Source organism: Clavelina lepadiformis, chromosome 5 (assembly GCF_947623445.1).
Source record: "Clavelina lepadiformis chromosome 5, kaClaLepa1.1, whole genome shotgun sequence".
Taxonomy (NCBI): domain Eukaryota; kingdom Metazoa; phylum Chordata; class Ascidiacea; order Aplousobranchia; family Clavelinidae; genus Clavelina; species Clavelina lepadiformis.
Window position 1 is genome coordinate 10,821,021 of NC_135244.1, and position 19,577 is coordinate 10,840,597.

The 19,577-nt window shown below is 36.3% G+C and overlaps 1 protein-coding gene across 2 annotated transcripts; it reads right to left on the reverse strand.

Moving 5' to 3' along the window:
- Positions 1-644: 644 nt before the first annotated feature.
- LOC143459280 (tetratricopeptide repeat protein 22-like) lies at positions 645-13,413 on the reverse strand. Of its 2 annotated transcripts, none has more exons than XM_076956357.1 (11): positions 13,209-13,413; positions 10,513-10,627; positions 10,174-10,329; positions 9,416-9,606; positions 7,466-7,662; positions 7,059-7,207; positions 3,259-3,396; positions 2,406-2,534; positions 2,089-2,250; positions 1,739-1,848; positions 645-1,173 (listed from the first exon to the last, which is right to left on the reverse strand). In XM_076956357.1, the coding sequence occupies exons 1-11, from the start codon at positions 13,349-13,351 to the stop codon at positions 918-920; spliced, it is 1,746 nt and encodes a 581-aa protein (XP_076812472.1). In that variant the 5' UTR covers positions 13,352-13,413; the 3' UTR covers positions 645-917. The 2 variants fall into 2 exon arrangements, with proteins under 2 accessions (XP_076812472.1, XP_076812473.1); XM_076956358.1 differs by lacking the exon at positions 13,209-13,413 and adding an exon at positions 12,199-12,396.
- Positions 13,414-19,577: the final 6,164 nt, after the last annotated feature.

The following is a 19,577-nucleotide window of genomic DNA, read 5'->3' on the forward strand; positions in this document are numbered from 1 at the left end:
CGGCATGAAATATATTTATATCTGGATCGTTAATTAAATTAATTACACGGAAAAGTTAAATTAATACAATGTACGTTTCAGTGATCACTATTTTCATGTACGTTTTAAGCTTTTTCACCTTTTCCTGTCCCTTAGCTCAGGTAAACTAGCAACTAGCGCTATTTCTGTCTCCAATTTGGTAATGACGACAAATAAAACAATCAATTAACTTGTCAAAGTCACCACCAAATTTTGATATTTAAATTTGACTATATATATCAGTTTTTATTGCTCAATTTATTAACATTCTGTATAAGCCCTGGAACGTTTAAATACACCATCAGCTTACGCAATTCCCAGGTTAAAAGGCAAGACTAACAATATTGCCCTAGCTCTTATCCTCTATGGTTGATGTAACAAGGTTGTGAACTTGATCAACTATTATTTGAGTTTGAGATCACAAAGGTTTTACAAGTTGAAGTTGGAATTTTGCATATTCAATTATTTAACTTCAATTTCTTGTTTTACTTCAGAATTAATTAGTTCATTTTATGGTTCGCATAATAGCCTAACAAGTTTTTCTGATCAATCTTGGAAGTTTATTGTAATTGGCTACAAGCTACAAAAATTTGATGAAATTTTTTTGTTCAAGATTACTAAGGTAGTGAAATTTGTTTCGAGTTCATAAAGTTTTATTTTTCGAGTTTTTTTAAGCAAAGATCGCAGACCTGTCTATGACATCGTAAGAAATAAGCGATGAAGAAATAAACGAAATTACATTTTACATGGTTGGTTCGGCACCGTAATGAGAGATGACTGCATATAATTAGCATTGGAGTAAATTTTAATTTGCAAGTTATACTTGAGCATTTCCAAAAAAGCAGCAGTATAAGCTTTAATTACTTTTCGCCGTGGTTTCATATCTTTTTTAACTAGAGTTAAAGTATTCTGGAAAGGTTATGTTCATTTACCAAGGAGGCAGACAATGAAGAAAAACAAAACTTTGCCATAGTTGTTTTCCCTGCTTTGACGGTGGTTTTGCAGAGTTCCAATACTTCGTGTGTATAAGAATGAGTCAGGGAACGGAATTCTTTTACAAGTACGTCATAATCAAATTTCTTTAAAGCCAGCTCGATCCAAGCATCAACGTCACTAATGATGGAATCTTGTTTTGCAGTTCCAGTTTGGTTGTACCTATATAGAAATATGTACAATGTCTCCAATTGCGTGCCAAAAAAAAACTTTTAAAAAATCATCACAGCAGACAAAAAGAAACTTTCGTACACAGGCCTAAATTAATACGGCTCTGTGACATGGCTTACGTAAAATTGAACACATCAGGAGGAAAGCAATTAAAGACAGGCTATTCTTAAACGAAAGGCGTTACATGCTGTATTAATTCTAAGCACATTCACTGATAAACAACGATTCCATTATTGGAAATGAACTTGTTTGAAATTTATACGTCCTGTATATAGGCATATAGGCTTACATGCGCACTAAACTAAACTTTTAATTTTGGTAATAAATCATATTGAGCTTTATAAGATAGCTAATCCTTACAACTAAATCAGTGAAAAAGAATTACTACACAACAAATTATGCTCGTAGGTGCAATACTGTGGTTACCATAAACGACATATTTGTTGTTTTGTACGACGGCGTTGCTTTTTCGTTCAAAATTTCGTCATGAAATTATAAGTAACAATGTCACCCTTTTGGCAAAAGCATAAATGAAAGCAATATACAACACGATCACCAATGAAATAGCGTTTCCATCAAAAAACGAAACACTTGAGTGTTATTTGATCCTTTTCTTTCCACCTCAATCGCACGTTTAAAGCATTCCAAGGCATTGGATAATTCTCCCTGTTATCAAACAAGTTAACAGCTTTGGAATACTAGATTTGTAAGTTGTTTTGGGGCAAATATATTTTTTATTAAAACTTTTTTATGTAAATAGACAGGATATTGAATTAACTTATTGGTTGCTTTCGAAAATTATTTGTTGTGTTATAAGATAACAAGGTTGGCGTCATTACTTTCTGCTTAGCGCAGTCAATGGCAAAAGATAAACGATAAAATACGAAGTGCATAATAAACATTTACTTTAACTTGCAAACACTTCCCACGTAGAAAATGAAGCTCAGGCAACATATCCCCCATATCACAGCTGAGTGCTTTTGAAAAGTAGACAAGTGCAGTGTTGATGCAGGTCTCGTTTATTATAAATGACTCCTTAAACGCATCTACACCCATGTAATACCAAACCTGTCAAGGTGAGTGCTGTTTAATTTATAATATCTCGATACTTTGCCCAGTTTAAATCCTAAAAATAAAAAATTACGCACGTCCACAAGTAGCCCTCTATAGCAGCCTAATACATATTTAAAAATATAAATAACAAGGTATAATTCCGAACATACTTGTCCCATGTCCGCGTAAACTCTTAAACATGGTGAAGTTTCCATGACTATGGTCAAGTCATCTTTTGCTTTTTCCAGTAAAACCCGTTCGGGTAATGCGGCTGAACCATTTTTGCAGCTGTTTAAACCCTTTCAATTATACCAACGAGAACAATAAACAACAAAAATCATGATGTTTCTTACTAACAGAATGAAATAAAATTATGAATTACTAATAAAATTATGCGGTTCCTCGATATACTCTAACACTGATATATTTTTGATTAATGGATATACCAGTGATTTTCAACCGAAGAAAATCAGGAAAGAATTTTAATCTTTGTGGGAAGAAATTAGGTCAAGATAGGAAATAATGAAGAATTGAGAAACCTGAAGAGGAGTTCAGAAACCTGGGGCGGATTTCGGGTTTAGTGCGTCTTTCCGACATAATATTAGACTATTTTCATAGATGCTATCTTCCAGCTGAAACACTTGCTTAAAACGATGATTACATTCCTAAATAAGCTATAACTGTATAGATTATTCATTTTAAATTTTTTTCTTGAAGTTGTGGGCGCATTCTCATTCTTTCAAGTTTTGCGTCCAAGTAAATTTTACCTGCTCATATGACATCACAATGTATTCAATATTACGTTTCAGTGTTACTTCAAACATATAAAATGAGAAACAGGATAGATATACAGTAGTTTGGTACTCTTAAGGTTAACTTTATATTTTTCGACACGAGCTTTAGCAAGCATAAGCTTGCTTCTTCAGGTGTGCTGTGAAAATGAAATGTACACCTGAAGGAGCAAGATTATGATTCAAACTAATGCGGGAAAGTTAGGAAAACCGCATTCTCGATATTCATTACCATCATATACATGGTTGTATTGATTCTTGCTCTGATGTGGTGAGATGCAGGACTAGATTGCCCATAGGTTTCCTTGATTTCTAAAGACATGTTGATAGTTCCGATTGCCAGTTCATGCTTTCCCATCAACAAAAATATCTTTGATAACAATAAAATCGAGATTAACGTGACATAGGCTATGTATCCCATAACTTATAAGGGCATAAAGTGTGAAAAAGCAAAGTTCTTTAGTCTACCTGTTCTATATACCATAAAAATATTCGATAAATTACTACCGACCAATGTTCCCTCTAATTTTTCACGAGTCTGAGCAAACACACTAACTCCCTGAGCGGTCCCTTGGACCACTGTGAGCAACATCAGACGTGCGCACTGTGGCCATTATTATGCGTTTATTTTATTTTCAATTCAGGTTGGATTTTGTTCTTGTGCGCAGCACAAATTTTCTGTGCGCGGAGACCGTGTCAGCAGTGCGCATTTGCGCACGCGCGCAGCTTAGAGGGAACATTGCTACCGACCATATACAGAATTACATATATGTTAATATGATTGATAATATGTTAACATCTTCTATGTTAGTATCTTCTTCTATATCAATGATTGGCAACTTGCGGCCCGCTAAGCAAAATCATCACAAAATCCGAGATATCTCATTAGTTATTAAAGGAATAGGGCCCGTTGTCTCGTTTGCAATTTTACTTTTTAACGTATGAATTTCAAAGAATCTATAATGTAATAAATCTGTGGTAATGCTGTATATGCAGACAAAACGGGAATGCCATGAGATTACGTAATAAGTGTGTGTGTTTGAAGACACACACATTAGTGAGAGTGGAAGCAATCCGTCATATTTCAGGAAGCTTTGTAGTGTTGTGGTTGAACCTACTGAGCCGTTTTATGTTTTATGTAGCTGAGCTGATTATTATTAAGTCATAAAACCCTATTAGAGAAAATAAGATTAACAATAGAAAGAAGAGATAGAAAACGGGGTGTTCTGTAATCAGCTAATCACTAATCAGGCTATTACAAACTACAAAGTGAACGATTGTTGAAAGACAGCTTAGAAAAAACATGTAAATCAACGGAAACGCTTGGGGTGGAAGCGGTCGAGAGTAGTACTGCTTCCGCATCCCTGCCACTGTAGTTAGATTTGTTGGCAGTTGTAATTTCTGAGTATTGGTAAAGTGCAATGCCAGTAGTTAGGAAATGTGTTAAATCCCATTCACAGTGTCGTTAAAACAATAACTAGCCTAAATATAATGTTATCTAAAATTTAGGCAACTCAGGATGTTAGCAAAACGTAGAAAGGTTGTGGCCCGCCCAAACATTACAAATTTGGATTAGGCCTGTTCTATATCCTAGCATGTACTCAAATGTTTAAAAACTACTACTTGTACTCAAGTAGGCCTACTAAAATTAGTACTCGTATAAAACTCTGGTATATGCTACTTTATTTTGTACTAACTGTTTTATGCTTTGTTTGGTTGTATCTGTAGGAATTTTAAGTTTATCAAAACCACAGTCTGGTACAATTTAATAAACTTAAATAACTCGAACAAAGTGCTGAAACCAGATCGCATGGATTCAGCTGTTGACTAATTCAAGCACCGAAACAAGACCTTCGACAGATTAAGTGTAACAAACCTTTTCTGCCTATAACTGCCTAACCACGGATTATTTTTCAAAAATATTTTACCAGGATGTTCAGTTAATAGTGTTCTTTCAAATAAGATCATCTTACTTTTGGACTTGCTCCTCACTTTAACGTTTTAAATAATTTAGCAACTGACGTTGTCATAGACGAGAGTCCGAGACAAGCTTTACTCCACTTCCCGTTTGCTATTGGAAATGGTAGTTTCTTGGTCATCCGGTTTTTGACTGGTTACCGTTACAAGAATGACGCTATTATCTGCTCGGATAGTATTGTCAGATAACAACGCTTGTACTTTTTTAAAGCTGTATCCAATTACTAATTTTTGCACTATGTTAGAAGTACTTAAATTGACAAATTAAATCATGTTTGCCACACCGGCCGGTATAAGACGAACAGGTCGATACAGACCCTTGAGGTATCATTACATCACTGATCTGGCCTGCTAACGAATAAATACCCCTTTAGCTGAACCGGCAGACGTGGCGAAAAAAACGCAAACCTTTTAGGGAGTTCCTTAAGCTATTGTCCCCACCACCCTCTTGAGAGGATAAAGTGGCTTCCAAAAAGGGAAAGTTAAGGTCAAGGAACCTAAAAGTCAATGACATTAGCAACTTTGGCAACCAATGACAAGGCTAACCTAACCTGACGAAAATGTCTGGGGACAGATTGAAAAGTTTGTATATTTCCAACTTAACAGTTGTAAAATACAGGATCTAGAAATTATTGTCATAAGTATTTACGCTAGTTACAGTAAGTATTAAAGATCGAACGGTTTCACTATTTGTAATTACTTTGCAGTCCTCACTGTAACAAAACACGGCAAACGGAAAAAAAACTTTGCCGTGCTAATCTAGGCTATGTTCGCCTCATCTCTCGGTAAAAGTGCGGCTCTCCTATAACGATTGCCAGGTCAAGCGCCTTAATCACTCGTTCATGCGGGCTCCCAAGACCTATAGGCTCCGTAAGCCTTATCTACCAAGAGATGTCGATGATAATGTCTTGAATAATATCAGAAATATGTAACTTACATGGCTGTCCAAATACGTACTGTACAATATAAATGCTTTACTATCAAAAGTTATAGCATATATACTTACCATGATGACGCAACGATAAGCAACTTTGAGATATGGTTTCTACTGTTTTGGCTCTTGCATTTATGCTACGTAATTTTTGCAATAGCTCTCAAGTGACCCACCAAGAGAAAAGATAACGATTTTAATTTTGGTCAGGTCACGATTATAACGTCACAAAAGAAAATTTACGAAGAAATTTTCGCCATTGGCAAAAATTCTTGAAAAATATAAGAAACCATTTTAATTTGAAGAACTCGCAAGACCAGGGCTTCCCATTACCAGCGGGTCTTACTAAATCGGCGGCCCGGAAATCACTTATCCCGGTCCAAAGCGAATCTAGTTGAGCCTTACGTTCTTTGTCTTGTTGGTGGAGTCGGTGCAGGTGGTAAAGATGGGAAGTCTGGCAGGACTACTCTGCCACTTCAAATTCCATTTATGATCTGCCCAACGAGCCGCGCTGAGGCTTGATGAATTGGCTTGGTTGTACAATTGCAGTGCGTCCGGTGCAAAATGGTGTCTTGATTTTAGTCGTCAGGCATGCTGATTTCCTGAGGCAAAAAACTTCAAGTGGAGCAAATGGAGTGGCTCCGTCGACCGACACGCGAGGGTAGTTATGGCTTTAAAGCGGCGAAGCGCAGCAGGTTGGATGCCAGCAAGGATTAGAAGATTGTTCAATGGTGTGCGATGCAGGCATCCATCACAGTATGCAAAACGCGTTTATGACAGTGTCGATATGGACGGTGTGTGTAGCCTACTGCGATGGGTGCGCAGTAGGCCTACATAGCAGTGGAGTAGGGTAGAGACGGAACTGCTGTAGGCAAGTGTAACTAAGTAGCAGCCCCAACTCCTCGGCCTGAACCCACCAGTCGGCCCAAAATGTAAGTTTCTTGTGTAGTGACTTAAGGTGTCGGCGATACGTCTGTGGTTACCCCAAGGTATATATTAATCTCCATTTCTGTTGCTACACGATCGATTGGTCGTCCGCTTAGAGGCCAGAGGGACCGTTGGAGATTAAATTATTATGGAATAAGTTATTGGGAACAATTTCTAAGGAGAATAGTGTTACTTACCTTTGCCAGCCTGTTTAGTGTCACTAGTTGTTTCTCAGCGAGCTTTATTGACTTGCTGTAGTAATCAAGAGGATCGGTTCCCGTAAAACCACAGTCGTGAATGGCCATGGGAGTAGTCTCAAATCCAGACTGCCTTTCAATTAATATACCTAAAAGCGAATATTTATTGTGTGTTAGTATAAAACTTACACTATAATTAACCTGTTATTCAACGATATTGAAGTTTAGCAGCCGGTATAAATGTCAGTTAAAAGTTTTCCATCGTTTTGATGAAAACTTGTGAAATAAATCTAACGTTCAAAACAATCTTTGCAATAATCAGGAATTTGTTGCTGGTTTTTTTCTTTTAAGAAGTGTATCAGTTTTCTGGAAACAGTAGTTAAACTATTTATTTGTTATCGCCATACCCAAATACGCCCATGCTAAGGCTTTATAATAAAGGCGATCCGAATTTGCCACTTCTTTAAGGAGATGCATAGCACGATTATAATTAGGAAGCCGCGACTTTACACTTCCCTCAGACCACATCATCAATGTGTCAAATCGAACAAAAATCGTCGCCATGCTAAAGTACCACTTTGTCCTCTCTGGGCGTGTGATTGAGCTGAATAAAAGATAATTTAAATTTTCCATATCATAACGACGCTAAAATAATATAATAAAATTGATACTATATCTTTACAAGAATAAAAATCTCAGAAAACATGACGATTGAGTTGGATTTAAAATTACAACATTAATAACACTTTCATGCAATTGATCATCAGCCCTTTCCCCAAAGTTGTAAGTCGGGCCGGGCTTTTCGGGTAGGCTTGGCTAAACTGAGGGGCAAGTCTAAAAACAAGTTGATCTTATATAAAATAACACTATTAAGTCAGAAGTGTAGGTCATGGGAGTTTAGCATATGTCCAATTACGCGTCATGTGAAGAAATCAGCAACGTGAAGCATTGTAATTGAATAAATTACGATTGTTTTAAACATAAAAAATTCGGTAGCCTAATCATTCGCGTCCGTGAAGTTACGGCATCCTTTACACCTCGTAGGCGAAAAAGGTCAAATCGGTATCGTACTGGTTGCTGTGGTTGGACTATAGGCTGTCACCTATTACGCTATTGGCAGTTAGAGCAATATATACAGATGTAACAGATACATACTGATACTGTAAATAAATAAATGTAAATATGTATATACAGTACTGCTAAATTTATAAATTTGAGGATGTTGTGTGAAATTATATATGACATCACAAGAGCCTTAATTACGTCACAATAAAGGTCAATTTTGCGATTTTCCTTCGCTTAAAATTATCTAACCAAGGTTTTTTTTTTCAAAACTGTTTTACCTGGATAATCAGTGAGTAGTGTTCTTTCATACAAGATCAACTTGTGTTTGGACTTGCTCTTCACTTTAAATTAAAAAACGATTCGAGCCAGATTCCGACCCGAATTCATACTCATACTGCACAATTGCGTTGTAATTTCACTTTCCTTACAGGAATAAGCATGTGTGCAAGGTGCCAAAAACCATTGCGTTTCTGGAAAACAGAAAAGGCGCCGTCGATCTCTGCCCCCACTCCCCCTAACTATTGACAACGGAAAGGATTTATGGAAGAGCTCAGTTAAATAATTTGTGCTTTTAAATTTAAGCTAACAGCGTAGTCTCTATATACAGTGGGGGAATTCAGCCGGTTCGTGCGAACCGGTTCTTGGAATTTTAATGACTTCCACGAACCGGTTGTTAACAAGCGTATGTATAGGTCTATATATATTGGCCCCGGGTCAATATGGTAAGCTGCTGGTGAGAAAACCGGATGTTGAAATATTTGAATTCCATCACTGTCCATATACTGTACATTTAAAGACTACGCTAACAGTAGCCTACACCTTTAAGATATTTAATACACAAAGATATTTAAAATAAGTCTTCTTTAGTGTTGAACTCCGATGTCAAGATCGAGTATTCAGGAATTATTACGTCATAATTTATTTTCTATTACCTCATGAATTTCTCCCATTAAGGCCTTTAAGTAGGAGTGCAAAATTACAAAAGACCGCTTGGCTTAAAATATTATTTTTAACCGTTGAATATGTTGACATCGTAGCGCCTGTTTCTCAAGCAGTTGCGAAACTAATCATCATCAATCATTAATGTTATGGATTCGTCTGGTGTAGACATTAATATCGTTCAGTATATATAGCTGGTTAATATTGCCAGCATCTTCAAAAATTTAAATGCAATATTTTTGTTTTTCTTCGTGAACGTCCTGTGAGCCACAGTTGCTCCAGTCCAATTATTGTGATAGCATTGTATAGACGACATTAACTCATTTAAGTGCCGGTTTTCAAATATAATTTACCTGCCTCCCAAGGTCAATGCTCGCTCGTATATTTTAATAGAGTTTTCCAACTTTCGTTTTTTTTCTTCATAGTTTGTTAAGCTAATATCGTAAGCGTGGGTATATGCATGTTCCGCAAGGCTTCTAGCAATTATGCAATTACAACGTCCTTCTGAGTTTGGATCCTCATTCCTTTGCAATATTTTTTGCACCTATACATAGCAAACAAACACAAGTATATCTCAACGTCACCTTCTTCAGATCTTATTGTCATTATATTGTAATTTTATCCTAACTTAAAATTTATTCATTTTATATAGTTATAGTACAGTAATTTTTGTAAGCGCCTAAATATATTGAGATTAAAATTAAAATCATTTCGCAAAAAAGAAATAATGTTTTTCAACTATAGTTTATGATAGGTGCCACCAAAGATCATGTGCCCGATTTTCTGTGTAGACAGGAATTAGCCTACATTGCAAAGCTTTATGTAAAATCAGATAACAATAACTCAATGTCATCATATACTATAAAGTATAACCATTTCATTTTCTTTATAGGCTTACAAATCACATATTACCGAATATAAATATTATTCAAATCTGCAGGCTATTTGATTTATGAAGGTATTTCAAATAAAGTGTCACTATGATTTTCTACTGCTGTCTGCAACTGACAAACCTTATCCAAACACCCATAAACGTTAACCAATAATACATCTATCGATTATATGATAGATTTCAAAGCAAAGGCAATAGATTTTAGATTTTAAATATTACCTTAGATGTCCATAACTCGACTAAATTTGGTCGGTTAAGCTTAGCAAATGTACAAGCCAAGTTTTGCAAAGCATTTATATTTTCGCAATCTTCTTCGAGTGCGGATTCAAAATGTGCGATTGCCACATTCAATTTGTCCATGCGGAATGCAAGAAGCTGTAACAATTATTTCATCATTCAACACAATCTTTGTGTCGACAATTGGATTTTTTCATTGCAAGCAATTCAATACTGGCTACAGCCAACTTTAACATATCTATTCTACCATATAGTTACTATATAATTAGGTTATTTACATTCAACTTTCATCTTTGCTTATACAAAATAAAAAACACTCACTCCAAGCAGGTTGAGCGTTGCCACAGAATCAAGAGTGTCATTATCAGATAAATCGGCTTTTAAACTTTCATAACGAAAAGCAAGATCACATATATGAATTGTACTTGATTGTTCCCTGAAACAGAAAAGTTGTAACCTATTGGTTATTGGCGTAGTGGTGAGGATTATTATAGGGCGATCATCAGTCATGTTTTTCATATGGCTGCCATACACCTTTATTTGAAGGTTTTATACATATGCCATATAGACCAAGGGTTCCCAACCTTTTTATTACTCGCAGCCTTGGGAAAAAATTGTGTAAAATCATGTATTATGGAAAAATCATGTATTATGGCACGCTTTGCTAAAAAAGCAAGATTAAAATTGTTACCTTAAGTTAAGCTTAAATGTGTCCTAGGGTTAACACTGAAAATGCAAAACAAAAGTTAAACTATGAAGAAAAGAAAGAATTGGTTTCCCTGTATACGCAGGGTAACACTGAAGACCAAATTAATAGAATTGAATGGGTCCAAATGGGACGTTTCTTCCAAATCCTAGATTAATCTAAAACTAATCTCCTCGGACCCAAGCTCTCACTTTTCGTGACTAAGCTACTCTAAGAACTTAATTTCTTTATAATGAAGTTAGTAAAATGAAAATATTTATAAGCACGTTTGTATTTTCAATTTACTTTATCACTCTTGCACTTATCTTCCTAACTTTCATAGATTAGTGTTGTTACTTGCGTGCTTTCGCACTTTTGCAGATTAGTAGGCCATTGACCTCGATAATACTCCATCTAATTTACCTAATTATTATTAATCTAATGTACCTAATTTTTAATCTATCATCATTCATCTGACAATTTATGATATACTAAAAGCTTTTAAATATGTAAATAATATGTACAAGTGTTTCCAAAAAGCAATTTTCTTTCCAAAACATTGTTACTATTTTGATACATCTAATCCTGAATCAATCTAATTACTCTTTCATACAGAGAGTGAAATGGCTGCAAATAATTTTAGTAATTTTGTACAAGTAAAAATCAGATTTCCTTCAATCACTAACAAGTTACGCATAGTTTTGTTTGCCTGTCATCAGTTATTTCGTTAAGTTCAAAGTTAGCAGATTCCGATTTGCAGAAATATCAAAACCTTTTATTGATATTCTCAAAAATTCGAATCTTTTCGAAATTGACACATCTCTATGGCACGAGGTTTTAGGTTAGGTTATTGATATTATTGATTAGTTATTGACATGTGAAGGTTAACTATTACCAGTTCTGGAACAACAGAACAAGATTCGTCATCATGTTGAATAGTTCTTAGTGCTAAATCGTTATTATGTTTAAAATTAGATTACAAATAAGTACTAACAACGTTTTGATGTTTTGAAGCGAAGTTAGACGTTTTAGTTTGTGTTTCATCATTAAAAATAACTGGAAATATTCCAATTATAGTAGTAAGTTTGTTTAGAACTAACAAAGGAGATAGATTATGTAACGTTATCACGCGAATTGTAGTTTGAATATGTGCCAGCACCTATCCGAGTACAGGAGCAATGGAAAGTGTGACGTACCGGTATTATAATATCAAGAGAATGGACAAAAAAAGAAAATGCCAGACGTTAATATTCATGAACAGAATCAGACGTAGCCTACGGGATCACCCAAATTAAAGTAATTCTTTTGCTATATTTAAGTACTTGTTTTTCAACATATAATGGGACTCCTAAAATTCGGTGGGTCCTAGCATTGAGCCATGGTCCCTCCTCACGAATCCATTTCTTGTGCCGTAAGCGTTTTCACGTCTTCTTTCTTTTTGGTTCATTGCATTTCCTTGTTTGCGACCACAACCCAAAATTTGCCGTTTTTTCGTAGAAAATTTGTAATCTCATCAATCGTTTGTGCCGTTATCAGCCAACAAGATTTCTGTGGTCACAATCTAAAAACCTATTGCAAGTTACAGTTGCAACAGTTAGTTATTTTTTGTAGCAGCGGCCAGGGCCTGGAATGGTTTATCACAAAACGAAAGCGATGCCGACACCCTGAACTCTTTTAAATAATTATTAAAAACCCATTTTTCCGATGTGCTTCTGTGCTTTAACGTTTTAATCTTGAGTTATAGCGTAACGTTTTGTTATTTTTATGCTTTTATATTTTGTATGCTATACTTATCGTTTTTATCTGTTTTCTGAGAAACGGCTTTGACCGGTTTTCATTCGGGTATTGAGTGCTATATAGACATGCTTAGTAGCCTATTATTATTATTATTATTACTATTACTATTACTAACGAAAACCAATTACTTGCTTCATAATTAATTAGTGTGCAAAAATAAAGGGTCAACTATAGAACTAGTTAGATTAACTAAGGAAACAGATCTTCACAAATCGATTGACTTTTGTAAACGTCTTGAAACGACTCAGTTTTAGTGTTTCAAAATAACTCGATAACGAAAGTAGAAACGCGAAAAATGCCGCATGTTTGGCAATACCATTACTGAAGCATAGACTAAACACAATAGCTGAACTATTGGCACCTTCCCTTATCCCTTTAGCCAAACTTAACAAACGATTCCACTACGATATTGTCCGCATACACACCTATATAGTTCTGATGAACGGATCGGTCAAAGCTGCAGAAATCGAATCGTAATCTGGAGATTACAATCATAGACACAGTCCAACAATGCATTTTGACATATACAGATTACCTGCTTGTAGTATCTTCTACCGATGTAGTACGGTCTTCGCAAGTTTCGTCGTCAGGCACAGGTTTAAATATCCTTCTATTAACGTTCACCATCAAATGCATGTGCCCAGGACAATGGTCAACGTAATCGAGCTGAATGTTCATTTCTCTAGCTAACACTTTCCAAGGTGCAAAAAATTACCATGCTATAAAAAGAATAACATATCGCTACAAATTATCGTTAAATTTTTTTAAAATTAAATAATTGAAAGTTTAGTTAATTCTGCTTTGGTTTGAATTAATTACGGTATATTAGCCTGGCATCACTAGCCGACTATAACTGCTTAGCATTAATAGACCTATAGCAACTGTGTGATAGCTGCATCAAAGGTGCAGTTCCCGTATTCTATCAAATGCTGCTACCACTAGCGCAAATTTACGCTTCATTTCTTGTGCGTATCTCAAACAAATTTACGTCAACGCTAAAGAATGCGGCGTCAAATTACCTTTACCAAATGCCTGAAGGCTTTGAATAGAACCATATAGATCACATAAATATAACAACTGACTTTTTGGCTGGCGTACAAAATATCACACAAAAGCACTGTTGGAAAAAATAAAACTTTATAGGGTAATCGTTTTATTTCGCGTGGAGATGTTGTTTGACGACGACAAGTAAAACATTCTAAATTTCTAAAAAAGGTCAAAATAAAAATGTTTCAACATACAAAGACAAGCGTAAGAACTAAAGTTTAATGCAATTAAACAGCTTAAACGTACATGCTGTCACTGAAACGTTTAAAATGAGCAATAAAACGAGCACTACATCACTGCTGGAAAACCACGGACGCGAAAAATCACTTTATACGCTCCATCTACCTAAAACAAGCGTAAGAATAAATTTAACATACATCTATTATGTTTCCTATGTACGTAACATAATTTAAACAATTAGTTAAATTATATTAACGAGACATAAAATAAACCAAACAATCATAGTGGGACACATTTGCTATTTTATTTTTTTGATATTACAATCTTAATCCTGAGACTGAGGAAAGTCTTTGCACGAATTGAACTCGGCGATGATTCATCACAAGTCGACCGAACAAACTTGTCTTTACAAGTTCCGACGGATTTATAACACATTTTTAAACTTGTATTAGTTTTTTTTTATTATACTGCTCGAATTTGAAACTGTTCATCAGATACGTCAGAACAAAAGTTATCCTCATTTGAACCTCTTTAAAGAGCATTGCAACGGTAACGCAACTGGGAGTCGAACCCGGCTCGCATACTTACGATCCAGGCTTTTGCATTATACCCAAACTGCGTAGGCTACAATTAACTTTTCGCCATCAGCCGCAAACCTAGACGTATATGCTGTTTCCTTTCGATTGACCCCTGCCAACTCTAAATTTTTCCATCAGGTCTTGTCATTCATCGCATTTGGTTATTTGCGATTCCCTTACAGGTAAGAACTGTTGCATTTGTAAGTACAAAAAAATTCAGACAGCATTGCCAGAAGTGGTACTAAACCTCAAATGCTATCGAACCCACCGTGTTCGCATCTTATAAACTATTGGACATTATTTCCAAAATAGTATCTTCTTCTGTCCACCAATAAAAAAAAATATTAATAAAAACTGTATTTTCTAAGTCTTGTATTTTGTATAGACATAAAACTGACATATAAAGTGCCGACAAAACAAAAAGATAAGCAGCCGACGTAGGCAATGATGTAGCGTGGGGGGGTCAAGAGACATCATTTATAACAAGCTAATACAGTAATATAAATACAAGATTTAACGTACAATGTACAAAGTTACCTACATTGGCTAGATTTAGATACTTATTAGTTACTTTACCTGTCCTACATTTCAGTATTTAGTAGCTATACATTAGTTACATTAGCTACATTTTGGTATATAGCAGGAGTGGGCAAACTTATTTAAAGAAAAAGTCACTTGCGGAAAACTACAAACATTAGCAAGCCGCAAAGTCAGTAGTGTTTGTCAATTTGGTGATTGTAATATAATATAGTATAATATAATATATAATGTTATATGATTAGTAGTCGATTTGGGGTATTACTATTTAGCTAGGAGAGCCACAAAAAACATGTCGGCAAACTGCAGTTTGCCCACCTTTGGTATATAGAATGGTCCATATTAGACAGATTATATTATATACGGCGTTTCAAAATCGTTTTATCCGCCGTTTCAAAACTGAGCACTTATAAACTTCCAGCTATTGTGCGAATTAAAATGAGCATACATTTCATTTCGAGGTGCTTTAAATCAATTTTCGAGCTGTAAAAAAACAAAATTTCAGGTCCACTGAACAGGTGCAGGCGACGTAAATGACCTGCCCAAGGTCATTACAACGGTAGCACCACTGGGTAAACAAATCAATAGTGATATAAAACAATAGTGCGGTGCTAAACTATAAGACGCCTGTCGGCATAGTTATTATACAACGAATTAGTAGGTGAAATTTCGTGACACACGAGCCGAGCCACACAAATAAACTACACGCAGTAATATCATTAGCGGTATATTTGTACATCTACTTCTGTATAAAGAACCTAAAAAACCTATGTAATGCACAATTAATTTTATCATTTACATATAACTTCAAAACTTTTTGAAGGACAAATGTTTATTTCCGAAGCATGTTAAATTAACCTGTAAATGGGGCCTTACATGGTCACTGGCGTGAACTTCTCACCTCCAAACCAAAAATTTCTTGCTTTTCTTGATCTACGCTGAACGTGTCTCGCCTAGTTGCATGATCTGCGATAAACAATAGCTCGACACAAACAGAGTAATAGGGTTAGTTCGGATATCAATAATATTTACTATCTCCATATTTCTGTTTTAGCTAACCGGTTTACCGGATAATAAACGGTAAGCAAAGCACAAAACAAACTTTTTATCCTAATTTCTAGTAAAACATAATGTGTCGATTGTGAAAGCGTTTAAGTATGACGTAGTTTTTCATAAAAAACAATTATATGTCCAAAATTTCACAAATTCTTAATGTTTATTTGGTATTTAGTATAATTTATTTCTAAACTATCAGAAGCATGCAATCGATCTGAAACAGCATAGAAAACCGCCCAGTCCTCACTTTGCAATGCATCTATTAAAGTGTTAATGCCTTGAGAATAACTTATAATTCTAATTGTGCATTTTAATCGATTTGTGTATTGTTTGTAACATAATAATAGAACGAATTTTTTCACCATTTAATGTTTTGTAGAGAATAGAGGACAAAGAGCTGTGAACTTGGTTTGCAGGGTGGTCGAACGATTCAACCCACGGACGATTCAACCTTGGACGATTCAACCCACGGACGATTCAATCCTGGACGATTCAACCTGCGGACGATTCAACCCACGGACGATTCAACCCACGGACGATTCAACTCAGGACGATTCAACCCGCGGACGATTCAACCCACGGACGATTCAACTCAGGACGATTCAACCCACGGACGATTCAACCTTGGACGATTCAACCTGCGGACGATTCAACCCACGGACCATTCAACTCACGGACGATTCAACTCAGGACGATTCAACCCGCGGACGATTCAACTCAGGACGATTCAACCCACGGACCTTTCAACCCACTGACCTTTCAGGCACTTATGGCTTAGGTTATCACCAAGTTACTTTGTAGTCAATTGTAAGCTTAATATTGGATAGTCTAGAGTCTAGAGCAGAGATGTCCAACCTTTTATTATAGTGGGCCGCATTGTCACTTGAAATAATTCATTGGGCCGCAGAACCTATTAAATTTCAAGAAAAATGGGTACATAAAGAGCTGACTGGTACATTATAATTAGGCTAAGATTCAAAGTTCAAAATACTACTTGGAGTGAAAATGACTAGCGGGCCGCACAAAAATCTCAGGTGGGCCTCACTGTGGCCCGCGGGCCGCAGGTTGGACATCCCTGGTCTAGAGTCTAGAGTCTTAGATGCATTTTGCTTTCTCAACTCCTGCAATCTGCAAACGTTTACCATCATGAGCATAGATACTGGATACTTTATCCCAAACGTTGCTGATAAGTTGGTGGATGTTCAGTAAACTTTCTTCAACTGTATTTGAAATGGTTTTCTAAATTCAAGCATGAGCTGGCAAGAATAACAAACTGGAACAAAATCTGGGAAACTAGAAATTATCAAGGCTTCACAGTAAATAAATCGTAAATAATTCTGAATCTGCTGATTACAAGAGAATTAACGCTTGATTTTTCTTATATTTGTGCGCTCTCTGACATCATTTCGTCACTATTTTCGTTTTCAGTTTATCGGCTCAGTTAGTGCACGCATTCTAACGTCGAATGTCACGAACAACATGACTTTACTGCTTTAGAGTCGATAATTATCTGCGACCGCAGGATTAATTAACTTCGTGCCAGGTAGAAAAAGACTTGAATTCATGAGAATGACAATAACAGACCAGCAGAGGCAGCAGGTCTATGAGCTACCGGAAAAGTTAGTTATCTTCCTCCACGTCTGCCCGTTCGACTAAAGGGTTACCTAGTCGTGACCAGGCCAGGCCAGTGATGTAATTGTACCACCTGTTTGGTCTGTTACCGGTTGGTGTGGCCATCATGACTTGATTTGCAACTCTTTCCTGGGGCATTCCAGTGACATGACGAAACCATCTCAGTTGGGACCTCTCAATTCGAAAAAGTAGGGCTCAACATTTACGAATTTACGATTTACGAATTTTGGTTCTACGCATTTAATCTAGTAGCGTTACACCATAAACCAGTGATTCTCAATCTTTTTAGTGCCAGAGCCAAATTTCAAACCTAAGGTTTGCAAGGAGCCGCCATAGCCATTGCCATTTATTGCTATAGCTTAACGATCAGGACTAAATATATTCTGACGTCACAAACCACAAAAGGATTTTACACAGCAGGACGGTAGTAACCTGATAACATTAGTACTTCGTACACGGGATCCTTGCTGAGACAATTCACTAAGTCTTGATTTCTTTTACTACCTATGTTGCAATTCTGGTACAACTAATTAATTTTTCACAAGTTAGTGAGAGCCGCAAAATGTAGGCTACAGTTGAGAGCCGCGGTTGAGAATCACTGCCATAAACCCTTCGTAAAAATCCCATTACTAAAGCATGCACTCGTAAATGATGCACGAACAACTTTCGCCTCCATTAAATTCACCGTTCCTGATGTTTTCGCTTACGAACCCACGCTAGTGTTGTCTGTGGAGCTGCCCGTCTCGCCAAGCGTTCAAATTACGTCGTTGTCTACAGCTGGGAAATCAGCAGCACACGCTTTTGTGGATATCAAACAATTTGATTCACCGTTTCCTCAAGCACAGCTCACGAGACAGGATTTGATTGGATCTAGTTACTTTGTGCCTCAGGGCTATGCTCCGTCACAATGACAAAGAATGGAAGTTCGTACTACACGAAAAAAAACTCCAACCTTTCAGCCAAAGTAATTTTGTGCCAATTCTTGCAGTTCCTGCGCCACCCATTACTTCAGCTACAGATGTTGTACCTTCATTCCAGCGGTTGGAGGAAGCATTTCAGATGGTTCCAAAACTCTCCTCAACAAGCAGAATCTATATAATGATGCCGGCTACTTCCCCTATCCATCTGGTTCACTTGCAAGCAGCAGTTTAATGAGCTGCTTCTGTACCATGTTCCTGGAGACGAAATGCGATATCACAACTCACACAGTATTTGCAAAACATATTGCTCTCAGAGTATCCTTCCATCATGTAATTGTATTATCATCCGTGATTATTTATTCATTCATTTGTCAATAACTTCATCTGTCGTTTTTGTATGCTGCCAATTTTCGCCACCAGTGCAGGGATATCTAAACATGAAAGGTGTTTAGAACTCCCTCCACCAGTTTCACAAATTTTGTGTAAATTTTTCTCTCCGTAGAGGGCTTGGATGGCTTTTTCTAACAACATTGCATCATTTCTGGCAATATGTCTTCCAACTTCTGATTGACATTTATGAATATGACTTTTGAGAAACGCTTATTTCAACTCCACATGCACCTGCCACCTTTTGTTTTTCATGTCGTCCATTTCAAATCCCCATTTACACACTACAAAAGCTTGCGCTTTTATCAGTGACCAGAAAAAGATCGCTGACCGAACCTCTGTACGACTTGGTGAAAACGATCACTCTTGTAAAAATTGTAGAACGGCAGTTTTCAAGATGCGACTAGCTTAACGATCTTGCGTTAAAACATGTGCAGAACCTCTAAGAAACGTAATAGTCATAGTCAGGTTGATCAAAATTATTTACAGCTTAACTAATTGGAAGAAGTTATTAAAATCAATTATGCCTATAGGTACAATACCATGGTTGCCTGTAACCAGCCTTCG